At 45.3% G+C, this 15826-nt stretch overlaps 1 protein-coding gene across 2 annotated transcripts in view; it reads left to right on the forward strand.

Moving 5' to 3' along the window:
* SRP68 (signal recognition particle 68kDa) overlaps positions 1-15614 on the forward strand; it is a 46775-nt gene extending 31161 nt beyond the window's left edge. Inside the window, exons 9-16 of one of the 2 annotated variants that reach the window (XM_015414489.1) lie at positions 6368-6466; positions 6659-6723; positions 6964-7123; positions 7628-7722; positions 8859-8988; positions 10100-10175; positions 11394-11446; positions 13067-15614. In XM_015414489.1, coding sequence (XP_015269975.1) covers positions 6368-6466; positions 6659-6723; positions 6964-7123; positions 7628-7722; positions 8859-8988; positions 10100-10175; positions 11394-11446; positions 13067-13294 — 906 coding nt within the window. In that variant the 3' untranslated portion in view covers positions 13295-15614. The remainder of the gene's footprint in view (positions 1-6367; positions 6467-6658; positions 6724-6963; positions 7124-7627; positions 7723-8858; positions 8989-10099; positions 10176-11393; positions 11447-13066) is intronic. The other variant, XM_015414490.1, reaches the window with a different exon arrangement.
* Positions 15615-15826: the final 212 nt, after the last annotated feature.

The raw sequence follows: 15826 nt of genomic DNA on the forward strand, positions 1-15826 counted from the left end.
TGAAACTGTCTTCAAAACTTCTGTCTCCTTTGATTTTTACGCGTAGTTTGTTCTCGTCTCCCTCTGTTCCATTTTTCCTTCACTTTAAACGCCCTTCCCTCTTTTTTCCTCTTCCTTCTCTTCAATTTTTTCCCCTTATTTGCTTCCTCATTTTGCCTTCGAAGCGTTATATTTACCAGCTCCACTTCCTCCCTTTCGTACTCCACCTCCGAAGAGTGTTCCGTACTCTCCGGATCTTGAGTCCCTTTTTCGATAGTCTCATTATTTTCCAGTGCTATGGAGGGCTCATACAGTCTTGCATTTGCTGCCTTGAATCCCTCTTTAATGCCCTTTTGAATTTCTTCATTTAGAGCCTTTAGAAATTGTTCCATTACTTCTACAACCATTTCAGGCTCTAATCCCTTTTCAGACGCCATTTCCATTCTAAATTCAGTAGTCCCGTCTCAAGAACAGAACGATTTCCCCCCCGAAAAAACAGAAAACACGTATGTACTTAGCTGAGTCTCGTTGTTGGCCTCTTTAATTTCCTTTCGTGCCAAACAGTTCGGGGTTTCTTTCATCTTGAAGATGCATGCAGTCCAGTCTGGGGATCCTCTCCACACAAAGACGCTTGTTGCTGAATTTTTTCTTCGTTGCTGCTGGTTATAATCCACTTTTACAAATTAAAAACGAACGGATGGTCGTTTCTCGAGAACATGGCCGCCATGCTCTCTGTTACTCGCTTCAGCTTCGGAGCTTTTCCGGACACCTCCCCCGCCCTGCCAGTTGCGGGAAAGGGCCGAAAGGACGCCCCCTGCTCCAGCCCCCACCATCGGGAGGCTGGTCGAGCTCCCCCGAATCTCGGGGGGCTCAAATAAAGCGAAAACAGATCGGTCGGGGACGGAGCACGTCTCACTCCCCCCGTCCGTCGAAACGCTGTACCGGAAGTCTCACCACGCTGGCTTCCTGAGCGTACAGTGAACGAGGAGCACATCCAGTGGCCTGTTTTGAGGGATCCTGGGGCAGCAACGTATGAAGAGGGGGAGGGCAGTTTTCATACACAACAGGTCTCGTTTATGGTTTCCATGTCGTGGAACACACTGTGAGAAGGAGGATCGTGGTCCAAATGGTTCTTTGGGGCAATGTTGACATCATGGGTGTTGGCCGCCGGGCAGAGGCAGCCTTCTTCCCACCCAAGCACCAAAGGATGCACACGATGGGCTGCATACCAGGATCACCCCTAGAGGAAGTGGGGAACAAAGAAGGAGGGTCATGAGGAAGGAAGATCAGAGACCGCGGTCTCAATCCACCCCATCCAGAACAGGGTTGCTCCATTGAGTGCTCCCTTCTCATTTGGTGGCCAAAGTATTTGAGCTTCAGGTTCATTATCTGGCCTTCCAGGGAACAGTCAGAGTTGATTTCTTCTAGGATTGACTGATTTGATCTCCTTGCAGTCCAAGGGACTCTCAAGAGTTTTCTTCAGCACCATAATTTAAAAGAATCTATTTTTCGGTGCTCGGCCTTCCTTATAGTCGCTGCCATACGTTACTACTGGGAATACCATTGCTTTGAACATCCAGACTTTTGTTGGCAAGGTGATGTCTCTACTTTTTATTATGCTGCCTAGGTTTGCCATCACTTTCCTCCCAAGGAACAGGCGTCTTTTAATTTCATGGCTGCAGTCACCGTCTGCAGTGATCTTGGATCCCAGGAAGGTGAAGTCTGTCACTGCTTCCATGACTTCCCCTTCTATTTGCCAAGGAGTGATGGGGCCGGATGCCATGATCTTAATTTTTTTTTTTTAATGTTGAGTTTCAAGCCAACTTTTGCACTCTCTTCTTTCATCCTGAGCAAGAAGCTCTTAAGGTCCTCTTCACTTTCTGCCATTAGAGTGGTATTGTCTGCATATATGAGGTTTTTGATGTTTTTCCTGGCAGTTTTAATTCCAGCTTGTGATTCATCCAGGCCGGCATTTTGTATGATGTACTCTGCATATCAATTAAATAAGCAAGGTGATAATATACATCCTTGTCGTACTCCTTTTCCTATGCTAAACCAATCAGTTGTTCCATATCCGGTTCTAACTGTTGCTTCTTGACCCTTATACAGGTTTCTCAAGAGACATGTGAGGTGGTCTGGTACTCCCATCTCTTTAAGGACCTGCCATAGTTTGTTGTGATCCACACAGTCAAAAGCTTTAGCATAGTCAATGAAGCAGAAGTAGATATTTTTCTGGTACTCTCTTGCTTTCTCCATAATCCAGCGAATGTTGGAAATTTGATCTCTAGTTCCTCTACCTCTTCGAAACCCAGCTTGTACTTCTGGCAGTTCTCTATCCACGAACTGTTGAAGCCTAGCTTGTAGGATCTTGAGCATAACCTTGCTAGCGTGTGATATGAGTGCAATTGTGCGATAGTTTGAACATTCCTTGGCATTGCCCTTCTTTGGGATTGGAATGTCCATCTGGCTTGAGGTCAGTGATCACACCGTCGTGGTTGTCAGGGACATTGAGGTCCTCCTTGTATAGTTCTTATGTGTATTCTTGCCATCTTTTCCTAATTTCCTCTTCTTCTGTTAGGTCCCTACCGTTTTTGTCCTTTATCATAGCCAGCTTTGCATGGAATGTTCCCTTGATTTCTCCAATTTTCTTGAAGAGTTCTCTAGTCCTTCCCATTCTATTGTTTTCCTCTATTACTTTGCATTGTTTATTCAGGAAAGCCTCCTTATCTCTCGTTACTGTTCTCTGGAAATCTGCATTCAGTTGAGTAAATCTTTCCTTTTCACCTTTGCCTTTCGCTTTCCTTCTTTCCTCTGCTGTTTGTAAAGCCTCCTCAGACAGCCACTTTGCTTTCTGGCATTTTTTTTTCTTTGGGATGGTGGTGATTGCTGCCTCCTGTACAATGTCACGAACCTCCGTCCATAGTTCTTCAGGCACTCTATCAAATCTAGTCCCTGGTAAGATCTGGTCATATGGTGGCCTTGCGGGCCCAGTACGTGAGTGGATCTGAATTGGCGGGCTCAGAGGGCTCGGCCAGGAACTCGCAGACCATCACTTTGGCAGAATCCTCTGCCATCGCATGTGTGGCGCCCACACCGGTGCTTCGTATCTCCCACCACACAGCAGACATTCAGAACTCCTAATTCTCATTCTGTCTCTTTGCAGTTCTGGGGGCCCACCCTCTTTCCACAACCTTGCCGTCCTTCCCCTCCCCCTCTTTCAGCTCTCCCCACTCCTCCCCCTCTTCCTCATCAGTTCCTTCCCTCCTCCTCCATCACCTGGTCATCTCTCATCTCTGCACCCGGTGACACAGTTCATGCTTCCACTGATGAAGTTGCGTGTTTCGTAGGGCAATACTTCCCTTGATACGGGGGTCGCACATGCATGCCAGCTTGAATTCCTGGTCCTCAAAGAGCAGATGCAGGCACTCCTCAGTGCCTTTGCGCAATGTGTTGACCAGGGCCCTGACTCAAGGTAGAATCTCAATTCCCTCAGGGTCTGGCTCCAGCACAGACTCTATCGCCCGATCTAGCCCGCAAATAAGGGGGATGACTTGCCCCAGGCAGGCCGTGTGGGCACAGAGGACATTGGTGGCATCCTGAAAAAGTTTCAGGACAAGAACCATCTGGGACAGGGTCAGCCAATCTTCTTGCTCAGCCTCCCCTCCCCCCGCTGGATGGACATGGAGGACAGGACATCCTGGACCACCGTTTTCTGCTCCACCAAACAGGCAATCATGGCAAAGGTGGAGTTCCACCGGGTGCCGACGTGCTGGAGGAGGACGTGTTCCTGTTCAGCCGCCTCACCCTGCCACTCTCTCAGCAGCCATGAAGCCCTGATGCTTCTCAAGAAGTGACCTGCCAAGCACCAGCAGTTCTCCAGCAGAGAACTGATCTCGGTGGTGCCCTCCCCAGCCGTGGCCTTGCTCCTCAGCCCCAGGGCATCCTTCACCACTAGGTGAATCTTGTGCACCATACAAACAATGTCTCTGGGTTTGGCTTTTTTGGTGGCCCAGCCCAGAACTCCTCAGGTTGCCACCAGTGTGCGGTGAGGGAGAGGTATCCATGGTGCTGGCTGCTGCAAAGGTTGGCCATCAGGTGGATGGTTTGCCCTCATGCCTTGGCTACCTCAGCTTTCACCAGACACCCCGTGGACCGATACTTGGCAGGCAGCATGTGCCGGCTCATGGTCCTCCTGGAGGGGATGGTGTACCGGGGCCCACGCATCATAGAAGCCCCCAGAAGCCCACATCCTCCACCAAAGAGACAGGCTGGCCATCCAGGGTGATAATCCGCCCGATGTGCTGAGTGATTGCTTCATGAGCCATGGCCCTTATTCTCTTTCCAGGCGCTGGGGAGGACCCCACAAGCATGATCTCTTGGAGAGTGGCTTGCCTGGGGGAGTCCAGAGACCCCGCTGTGGTAGCCCGCCCCTCCTGGCCTCCCTCTCCCCATCAACTTGGAGTTTGTGCCCTGTGCCCGGCAGCAGACTCAGGGTGTCCACCTGCCGGCAGTGTCAAATTGGGGTGCGACCTACGCAAGTGCCTCTGTAGAACGCTAGTGGTTAAGTGATGCATGATTCCTCCCCCTACGAACATGCACCCCGCGCACCTGGCACTCCACCACGCAAGGGTCACTAGGCAGGATGCGGAAGTACTTCCATGCAGCAGACTGCAGCGGTGCCCCCACACCCACCAGTGGGGTGCTTTACATGCAAAACCATTTCCCCAACTCAGACCCTGGACTGATGGGGGGTTGCACGTCATAGTTCTGATAAGAGCTGTTCTTGAAAAAGAGCAGTTTCTGTCAGAGTTCCCTCAGCCCCACCTACCAATGGACCCAAATTTTAAAAAACGGATTTTTTTTTCTGTACACCCCTAATTCGTATATCTCAAATTACCGATTAACTCATGTTCTTACATGTTCATCTTTCTCTTCTGCTCTTGAACAATCTTAATACTAGCATTTTAACTCTTATTACAAGAGCTTCTTCACCAGCTGTCAGTGACTGTGCTGATGCTTGTAGAGTTAGGCATATCATGATTTAAACACGGAATCATATGCTACATAATATAAACCACTGGTGGGCAATGTTTTTTGGGCTGAATGACAAAAGCTTGCAACTTCTTCCTGTTAAAATTTTGGCATGCTAGTTAAACAAAAGAAAGGTGCAAGACAGGAGTGTAATGGTGCAAACTGAGCTCCAGGGACTTGCTCCTGGGGCAGAGAACTGATGCTCTAGGGTTCCCTACCCCTGATTTTCTCCAGGAAATGCTTAGGAGTCGCCAAAGCTGTATGTACTCCTTGCAGTTTGGGGGCCTCTTTTTTTCTTTCTTCATTGCCATTCTAGTTGGTTTTCCCTTTGCATGTCTGAAGCTGAAATACACTCACAGGTGTGGTTAAGAATGCTGTCAGACTTGTTTAGCTTGCCTCTGCAGTAGTATCCCTCCTTAGTATTTAGAAAACTTCTTAACTTGATTATTACGTTTTCCTTATACATACATACCCAAAGGTTAGAGTGCATGTTTATGAAGTTTATTAATCTAAATAACATTGGTGAAGAATAAGCAGTTAAAGTTGCTGTCCACAAGCCAGTTACTCTAGAGTGATTTTTGAAGGCTTTTTGAATTAATAAAAATGCTGTGTAGCCAACTTGAGGATTTCCTGTTAGCTATGCATGGACAATCCATGCCAGTCAAGTCGAGCTTTAAGGAAGGCCAGAGAATCCTTGGGCCAGTCTGACTTGAGGAACATTCTTTTTCCAATCCCAAATCAGGCTAAACGGGGGGTGGAGGGTGGGATTCGCCCGCTGGGGCATTCTAGAGATTATGCCTAACTCCACAAGCCTCAACATATAGACTCTAGTTACGGTAGTCTCAGAGGACGTGTGGAGGAATTAAAACACTAGATCTAAGCAAAAGAAATTCATTTCTTTGAACAGCTATAAACAAGCATTTTGGAATAGGAATTGCGGTTTCGGTGGTTTAGTGTAGAGTAGCATAGATGCTGGTATTTAGGAAGAGTCATAGTGCACCTGTGGGAGAACAGAGAAAGAGAACAAGGCAGTTGAGTTCTTTGTTTTTTAATATCCATCATGTGTCCCTGGATAACCAGTTGTTTGTGAAGAAAATGGGATCATCTCATGCCTGTTTTATTCATTCTAACAATCAGAATGCCTTTCACCTTTTTTGTTTGAGTTTTTATGTTACTGAACTCAAGAAATAGCAAAAAAAAAGCAGTGTTTTACAAATTATTCAGAAGGATTTAGTGCAGAAGTCTTCTTGGAGACTTGAACTGACTTATTCCTTAGTTAATCTTAGGGACATTGGGGTGGAAGATAATGGCAGGAGCCCAGATATTTTGAATGATTCTGTACTGCTTTTGTATTTAGGCAGAAGAAGAAGAAACTAAAGAACGTCTGTTTGAGTCCTTACTGAGTGAGTGCCGAGATGCAATACAGGCTGTTCGTGAAGAACTGAAACCAGACCAGGTGAGTATAAAATGTTGTTGTGGAGGGCCTTATTTGTGGCTAGTGCTGTTTTTCATAATTGGTGTTTGCTTGAAGAAACCATTTTGACAGGCCTTGTCTGTTTTTAATGACATAATACTTATTGCAGGTGCTGTCAGGCTATATGTGTCTTTTCCAGTCCAATATAGCAGGTGTTAACTTTATTTCCTACAGAAGCAACGAGATCATTCTTCGGAAGTGGATTCTGGAAAAGTCACAAATATCCAGTACCTGCACAGGTAAGAGTATTTCTGGGTGCAGCAATCTTTCTCATCGTTTATTCACTGGCTTTTTCATTCAGAAATGCTCATTGGTCCATTTTCTCCACACTAGTTCTGAGAAGATCTGACAGTCTTTTCTCAATAGTTCTCATCTACTTTGCATGTTAATTGATAGTGGAATCTTTATGGTGTTTCCACCCAGTTGGTTTTGAGCAACCTTTTAACAGTATCCCATATTCTGGAAATGATATTTTCTAGTTACCTGACTTACATCAAGCTGTCCACAGCAATCAAGCGCAATGAGAGTATGGCAAAATCTTTACAGAAGGCATTACTTCAGCAGCAGGAGCTAGAGGAAGATGGCAAGCGTACCGCTCGGCCTCAGGACTTGATACGCCTTTATGACATCATCTTACAGGTAATATCAATGGCAGAAAAGATCAGTGTTTGTTTGGCAACAGATGCTTACAGTCCTCTGCTGAAGTTTGCAAAATATGGAATACTCCTTCAGTTCATGAATCTAATGCCATTTAAAACAAGGCTGTGTTCCACTTCTTCATAACAAATGAACTATTTGTCCTAGTTGGTCATTGCTGTAGACTTCATTAATCTTTATTGGTTATTTGTTTAGGTTTTTTAAAAGATTTGGGCATTGCACAAAGTGTTAATTGATTGCATGCAAACTAAAACTGAACACATTTAAGTTTCCTGAAGGAGCATTTACTGGTAATTGCAAGTTGTACTTTAGACAGCAAATGGGAAGGATAGTAGCTTGTAAGAAAGTGGGTGAACATGTGGGTAGATCTCCCTGAAGAAAAGTTTCACCTAGAATGTAACATGGTATTAAATAGTGCTAGATAAGAAGGAAATTTACTTGGAAAAAAATGTTCTTTTGAAAATTCTCATTTTGATCTCTCTGAAGAATTTAGCAGACTTGCAACAACTTCCAGGCCTAGAAGAGGATAAAAGCTTCCTAAAGGAAATAGGAATAAAGACATTGGTGTATAAGGCTTACAGGTAATTCTCAAGCAAATAACAAGGTTACTTAAATAGTTAGGAGTAAGCTGGGTAATATTCCCCACATACCTGACATTTCAATACATTGTGTTCAGTGTGAGATTAGGAACCATGCAAGAAATTCACCAGGGCCATAGCCAGCAGTGGGGCACTGAGAGCGGCGCCCCCTATCAAATCAGCAGCTCCCCCTATCAAATCTGCATGCACCCGCTGCTGATTGCAATAAAACTTCCAAGTAAGTAGGCTGGGATAAGGACCTTTCCCCCTGCAGCCTGTTTTGTGCATCTCTCTTTCCTAGCTGTTCTCTCTGGGTCTGGCTGTCTGATTTCTGTCTCCCTTCCACCGTGCAATTCTCCACCCCACCCACCTGTTTGCAGATTTCACTTTTGAGCTCTTCTGAGTCTGGCTCACTTGGTTGAGTTTGTCCTGCCTCAGTCTTTCCTCCCCTGCCTGTGCATCCATCCATTCCTCCAACTCTCTCAGCACAGTCTCCCCCTGCGCACCCGCCCCCATCCAGTTCTGCTCCATTTTGCTTTGGCTTTGCTTGGCAGCGGAGGGGAGTTTGATGGAATCTCTGCGGACAGCACCTGGCTCCCTCGCCGGGCAGCACAAGGCGAGAGGAGAGCAGAGGGAGCCACAGAGCTGCAGCCAGGAGGAGACATGAGCCCACCCCGGCAAGCTCCACCTTCCTGGTGACGATTGCTGTGCCCCTCAGCCCACCCTGGCCTCCTTGACATCCCTGCCTTTCTCCCGGGGAACCTCACTTCACTTTTGCCCAGGCTGGACTTGCTGGTGGCACTGGGCAGCTCCGTGGCTCACCTCCACCCTGGGATTTGCTAACCCAACTCTCTGGCCGAAAGAAGGCAGTTGGCGCTCCCTTCCCTCCACTGTGCCGGTTTAATTTAATTGCCCCTCTAGGTGCCCCGACGTGGCCCCCCCCCCCCAAAAAAAAATTCTGGCTACGAGGCTGAAATTGGCTTTGATTTCACTGTTGTAGAAACATATTTCAGCTGTCTGTGATCACATGGAGTTGTATTTCTCATGTGCTGTTTGTTGCCAGCTGTGTTGATACCTCTGCTGCTGATCGGCTGAGCCCTAGTAAGAATGTCGCTGATGTTACTATTTTATCCCACTAGGTGTTTTTTCATTGCACAGTCATATGTTCTGGTGAAGAAGTGGAGTGAAGCCCTTGTTTTGTATGATCGAGTTCTGAAATATGCCAATGAAGTAGAAGCTCAAGCTGGAATTTATAAAAACAACTTAAAGGTATGAAATTAACCATTTCAGATGAGAAGCTTACTTTGTCAGGTGCGCCATGTTAAGCTTTTATACAGTCTTGTTATGATGAACTTTATACGCTTGAGGCTCATGAACGATTACAGGAGGGGAAGACTATTTTCAAATCTCCCCCACCTCCAGCCCTCCCTGCTGTCAACATTCCATCCCTTCTGAAGGGTTTTCAGGTAACCTTAAGGCCTTTCTCATTTTTCTTTGCGTAACAAGTCATGTTCTTGTGCATACTTGAGAAGCCTCCTGAACATGTGGAAACCCCTTTCTGCCTAGTCAGTGGGTGGTCCTGTTTGTGCTACCTTTGCCAGCCATGCAGGGGCCCATCACAGTGGCTTTATGTACTGTTTGCGGGTGCAGCTTTCACAGGCCTTTTCAAGTTTTTTACAGTGCTGAATATATGCATCTCAGTGTTACTGTCAGATGCTGGCACTAAAAAAACGGAAGGAAGGCTCCTAGAGCCCACCCTCTCCTGGCTTGCCTGCCTGGTGGGCGAGCCAGGAAGGGCCGGGGAGAAAGTGGGGAGACAGAGGAAGGCTCCTAGAGGGGCCCCCCGCCCTCTCCACAGACCTGGAGTTGTGCCGCAGCAGCGGCGCGATGTTTCGATTATATTCTATGGCCCCATAGAATACAATGGAAACATCGTGCCGCTGCTGCGGCATGACTCTAGAAAAAAGGAGTGCGGGGGCAGGGCTGCTGGGGCGAGCTGCTGGGGCGGTGCTTCTGTGCGCTCCGGCCCCAAATGACCCCTGGTAGCACATATGATTTGAGTGAATCAGTGTTGTGAAGCAGGGGAGGTCCACACATGAGGAACAGTAGAGAGGCTGGGAAACTATGCCAAGTTTCATGCATACTTCTCAGGTCCACTTCCTTAGATTTCCTTGCCTCACCTAAAGAAATTGTCTCACTAGACAATGCTTCTTTAATGGCTCCCAAGAGGTGACTTTTTTAGTCATGTTGTGTTTCCTCATGTTTGGTGGGGTATAAAAAGCTGTTTTACATGCTCTGCTGTCTGTTGAAAAAGATCAACAGTAGTTGCAACTTGCTGAGCACTATAATACTTAAAGGTACTCAATCTGATATTGTCTAGGAGCTGCCTGATGTTCAAGAGCTGATCACCCAAGTGAATGCAGAGAAATACTCATTGCAAGCAGCTGCCATATTAGGTGAGTATCTTAGTACTGTTGGGGAGCCACTAGTTTTCCATGACTCCATTCCACATATTACTGGGTTCAAAGTATGTACCACATAAAGGGGCTGTATCCAGCATAGCATTTGCAAGGGCTTCATCCTGCGGAACTTGCCTTGCTCAGGTTCCCACTACTATGACAGCCTGAAATCCCCCCTCTAGTCCTGCTCCATTGTCTAGAATGGCATCACATTTGACCTGCCCTTGGCATCTCTTGGCATTCAGAGTGACATGACTGAGCATGCTAGTGGCAGTGCCTGTCATCATATTAGACTGGAAGGAAACAGTCCTGCTCTTATCCCACCTTTTCCTCTAACCCAGGGTAGTGATTTTACTTTTTCCCTCCTCCATTTGGTTATCACAGCAACCCTGTGAAAAGTAGGTTAGGCTGAGAAAGAGAGAGACTGGTCCAAGGTCGCACAGTAAATGTCTGTGATGGAGTGAGGATTTGAACCTACTTCTCTCTGGCTTTACTTCTGTGCTCAGCCCACTGTACCACACTGAAGGGCTTTTTCCTCTCTTCCAAATCTGCAACAGTTGTAGGACTCTGTCTTGTTCCGAACAGGGTCCCACCAAATTGCAGGCTCACGGACATATAACCTAATATGAACAAAATATATACCATGAGATGGCAACAAATATGCACAGACTCTTCTTTAAATTTACGTATAAATAATGTAATGGTGCTCAATAGAACTTATATTACATACAGTCCTTGTTATTTGTATCAATACAAGTACTACAAAAGACAATATTGTCTACTTCTTACAACAACCCATTGAAACAAACAACAGCGTGTTCTATTACACAATGCAGCATGAAGAGTGGCAGTACATGTTGTTCACAAACTGTGACTAAAAAAGGATTCAACCCGGAATTCCTTATGTATATATTTTGAATGTAACATTTCATATATTATTTATTTATTTATTTGAAATATTTATATTCTTGGTGTGTGTTTTTTCCTGAGCATCTCAGGACCTGTGATAGGTAGTAATGTAGAATATGATGAAGGGGAAAGCTGTGGGTTAGACATATATTCACTTTATTAATTGTTGCTGCACTTACATAATTGTGAATGTATTCCCAAGTACAAAGTGTTGTATGAAATACCTTCTGCATTCAGATGGCTTCAGCGAAAAGGTTGTATTGTGGGCAACTGCATTTTCCTAGAGCATCCCTGTGACTTTTTCAGATGCAGAAGATGTCCCTGAGGTTGAGTCCCCATCCCAGGTCAAGGATGGCAAGGTAAGTCAGTTTTAGTCATGCTGCTGTGAAATTTCAGGATGATCAGCAAACCTGTTTTTTTAATCTCAGCTCCCACTGCTGCAAAATGTAAATTCATGTTTCTAGTGGTACAGATCGTACAAAGATGCCTAATTGTCCTGATTCAGTTTACAAATAAGATTGTAGCACACAGAGGTCATTTCGTAGAAAAAGAGCTGCAGGAGCTAATTAGCATATCTAATAGGCTATTAGCATAATGACTCATTAGCATATGCCATGTCCCCTGACATCACCAAAAGTGATGTCAGAAGAGGAAGCAAAAAGGAGGGGAGGCATCTTCAAAAGCCTCCCCTTTCCCAGCTGGCCTGCCTAGAGTTCCCCCCCTCAGCCCACCTTGGCAGGCTAGCTGGGGAAGGGAAGGGGGGGCTTTTGAAGATGCCTCCCTTCCCCCTTTTTTTGCTTCCCCAGTCGGCCTGCTTCTGGCCCCCCTCTCCTGGTTCACCTGCCTGGCGGGCGAGCCAGGAAGGGCCGGGGAGAAAGCGGGGAGACATTTAAATGCCTCCCCGTGCCTTCCTCGGCTACCCCGCCCAAATGGGCGAGCCAAGGAAGGCTCCTAGAGCCCGCCCTCTCTTGGCTCGCCTGCCAGGCAGGCGAGCCAGGAAGGGCCAGGGAGAAAGCGGGGAGACAGAGGAAGGCTCCTAGAGGGGGGCCCCTGCCCTCTCCACAGGCCTGGAGTTGCGCCGCAGCGGCGCAATGTTTCAGTTATATTCTATGGGGCCATAGAATATAATGGAAAGATTGCTCATCCACTGCGGTGCGACTCCATAGAGAAGGGGTTTAAACTTTTAATCTCTTCTCCGTGGAGTCGCGCTGCAGCAGCGGCGTGATCTTTCCATTATATTCTGTGGCCCCATAGAATATAATGGAAACATTGTGCCGCTGCTGCGGCATGACTCTAGAAAAAAGGAGTGCGGGGGCGGGGCTGCTGGGGAGAGCTGCTGGAGCGGTGCTTCTGTGCGCTCTGGCCCCAAATGACCCCTGGTAGCACATATGATTTGAGTGAACCAGTGTTGTGAAGCAGGGGAGGTCCACACATGAGGAACAGTAGGGAGGCTGGGAAACTATGCCAAGTTTCATGCATACTTCTCAGGTCCACTTCCTTAGATTTCCTTGCCTCACCTAAAGAAATTGTCTCACCAGACATGAGGAATAGAAATATTTTTACCTTGATTCTACATAGCGGGATCGTGTTAACCGTAGACAGATTCAGAGGAAATCCTACAGCTGAACTCTGTGGAAATACATCTACATTTCAGCAGTATCACTTTTGAAAAAATGTCAACTTTGTTATATGTACAGTCTTTTTAAAAGAGGTTTAGAATTTGAAATATTTTCCTCTTCTGTTCCTAAGCAGGTATCTCGGGCTGGTTTGGGGTGATGTCCTGGTACTCGTTCATCTCAGATATCTGAGATTCTTTTATTGTCCCTGTGCATTGCTTTGGGAATATTATAAAGTCTGAGGCAGTGAAAAGGCCCCTGAAGTTTCTGCTAGTAGTGTTATACTACTGCCTGGCTGTTATATTAGGTTTGTTTAGGTAGCCACATTGTTTTCAGTTTGTTTTTCTTTCTTTTTATATCAAGCCACTTTCAGAACGGTTAGAGACTTTCTGTCTGGATTCTTCTCTGGTCAGCAAGCAAGCCAGTCTGGTGCATTTTCCTCCAGAGTTCCAGCCAATACCATGCAAGCCTTTGTTCTTTGACTTGGCCCTCAACCATGTCACTTTCCCGCCCCTGGAGGACAAAGTGGAGCAGAAATCAAAGAGTGGTCTTACGGGATATATCAAGGGCATCTTTGGATTCCGGAGTTAACCAGGGCAGTTCTCAAGAAGAGGAATGCTGGTCTTTTTGGATTTTTGGGGAAACTCCAGCAAATTTAGACCTTACCATTTGTGTCTGAAATCCACATGGGAGGTTTTTAATATCTTTCCAACATTCTCTCTTGTCTGTACATCTGGTTTAGTAGAAGCTTTCCAAGCTATAACGTACATAATGCATCTGGTTGGTCTTCTACAGCACTTGAAACTGAGGGAAATTTTATCCTACTTTCTTGAAAGAGCTAGAATCTGAAATCACTTCTACTCTATGGTTCAGGCAGAATCAATACCCATTTAATGTGGCCTGGGCTGATCTTTATTTTCATTCAGTAGTTGACACTATACACTTGATTTTTAGAAAGGTAGCCTATCGTGAACAGGACGGAACAAAGGGGTACCAAAGCACAGGTTTGCGGTTGGGTTGCAAAAGCAAAGCATAAAACCCAAATTTAAATAATAACCCTCTACTGCCTGCAACTTTGACTTTAAAAAGTGCTTAGGGGGGTTATGTTTCAGATCCTTTAGAGTCCTGGGTGACTCAGAATAAAATTCAGAGTTGGCTGACTAAAATCTCTGAAGATGAAATGAGTTGAATTTATGCTCTCAAGTTGATGGCTGCTCTTGAAGCACCTCACAACAGAGGAATTCTCTGGGAGTCTCCCTGGAAAGCCCTTTGGCTTCAGAGACAACAAATGATTATTCAGTTTACAAATCCTGTATTTCTTTTTATCTATGTGTAACTTAGGTGAAATTGGTATATTGGGAGTTTCTTTTTTTATTAACTCTCTCTTCATTCTTTCTAGCATTACATTCGATTATTTTAAGGAATCAGAGGGAAGAATCAGTAAACTGAACTAGTGAAATCCTAAGCAATAAAGATTGTTGCCATACGTTTGGGTGCATTTTCTATGAGAGAGCTTTTAACAGTGCTGTGGGAATCCAGCCTTCTTGTCAGTGTCACTTTTTCAAAACTCTTAATAGGCACAGTCATTCGAAATATTTGTGAATCTAAATTGTATTTGGGACTTCTCCATGAGCTATGTTGCTTATTTTAAAATATTTTTCCTATTTAGTCTAAAGTATTTGCTGGATTGGACAGTCCTTAGCTGTATTTCTATTACTCTGGTGTCCAGGTTTGCTGTATTTCTTCTTGACATCGTTGGAAATAGTAGAAAAACTGGATTGATCCCTTTTGAAAATAATTCAACAAATGCTGCTTCTCAATCACTGAGTTAGCAAGTTGCAGATAATTATAGTTTTCAGATAAAGAAACATGGAGCTTCATTATAACAAAATTATTGGATTCATTTACTTTATGTAAAAAGACAGCCTCTTTTAGAGGGGTGTAATGGTGCCACATCTGTTTTAAAACATGTATGTGAAATGGGCTTTCTCATCTGTTTTGCAGAAGGGGCATTTTACAGAAGCAAAAAAATATTTTTAAATTTATCCAGTGGTGAAATTTCACACAGATGAGGTCTACTAAGCCAGTGGCTTCTGGTTTCTGTTGAAGACTAATTTGCAAACGAGAAATCTGTCAAGAGACTGTCCAGTCTCCTTTCTGGGCTCATGCCCATTCGTGTTTTGTTTGATTGTACTTTGCTCCAGACTCTGCTCTCTCCTCCTGCTTTCAGACTGAATTAAATCTGAGAACTGTGTTCGTCTTATGGATGCTGCTAAACTCTGTTTTGTTTGCCTTCCACCTCAGGCCTATGGGCAGCTGAAATCCACTCTCACTGCTTTTGTCTTTGTTTAATGTCACAAATGCTTAAAAACTTTTTTGTCAGACACCCTGTGGTGCAAAGCATATTACTCAGACAGAAGAGAAATCCTGAAACAACAACAAAAAAAACTTTGAAGGGTTTAGTGTATATCGAGAGGTCAATATTGCGAATATTGAACTGAGTGCTGAGCTTCTGTTTTCATGCTGCTTCACCTGTGCAATTACCGAAGGTAAATTTCTACACAACGTAAAGTTAACACGTTAATCTATTGTAATAAAGAATTTCCCACTTCTCCTGCCCTGACGTATCTGGGTGTTGACAAGCTGCCATCTTGTATTCATAGTTGTACCAGAAAGAGGAAGTACTTGTCTCCTAAGTCTAGTGATTCAGACATCTTAAGGCATTGTCCCAGGGACTTGGCTACTGTGATGGTGTTGGAACCTATGGGCCACTTCCAGTGCCCTCACTATTCTAATGAGTGCTACCTGTTTTGTAGCAAAGTTTTCATCTTTGGGTCCCTTTTTGGGCATAGTCACATCAAAGCCTAAGTGGGGAAGGGCAGTCAAGAAACCTTATGGAATAAATAAATAAATAAGAGAAGCTATGTTGGGTCAGACCATCCAGTCCAACACTCAGTGTCACAGAGTGGCCAGAACCCAGGTGCCATCAGGAGGTCCACCAGTTTATTCATTCATGCAGTACCAGCATCTGGGTCACAGAGCCTGACAGTAGTAATGATACAGGATTGTTGAGTATCACAAATAGATTCCTTTAACAATTCTTACTGTGTGACACTCTGAATT

Source organism: Gekko japonicus, unplaced genomic scaffold, assembly GCF_001447785.1.
Source record: "Gekko japonicus isolate JY-2015 unplaced genomic scaffold, Gekko_japonicus_V1.1 scaffold277, whole genome shotgun sequence".
Classification (NCBI taxonomy): domain Eukaryota; kingdom Metazoa; phylum Chordata; class Lepidosauria; order Squamata; family Gekkonidae; genus Gekko; species Gekko japonicus.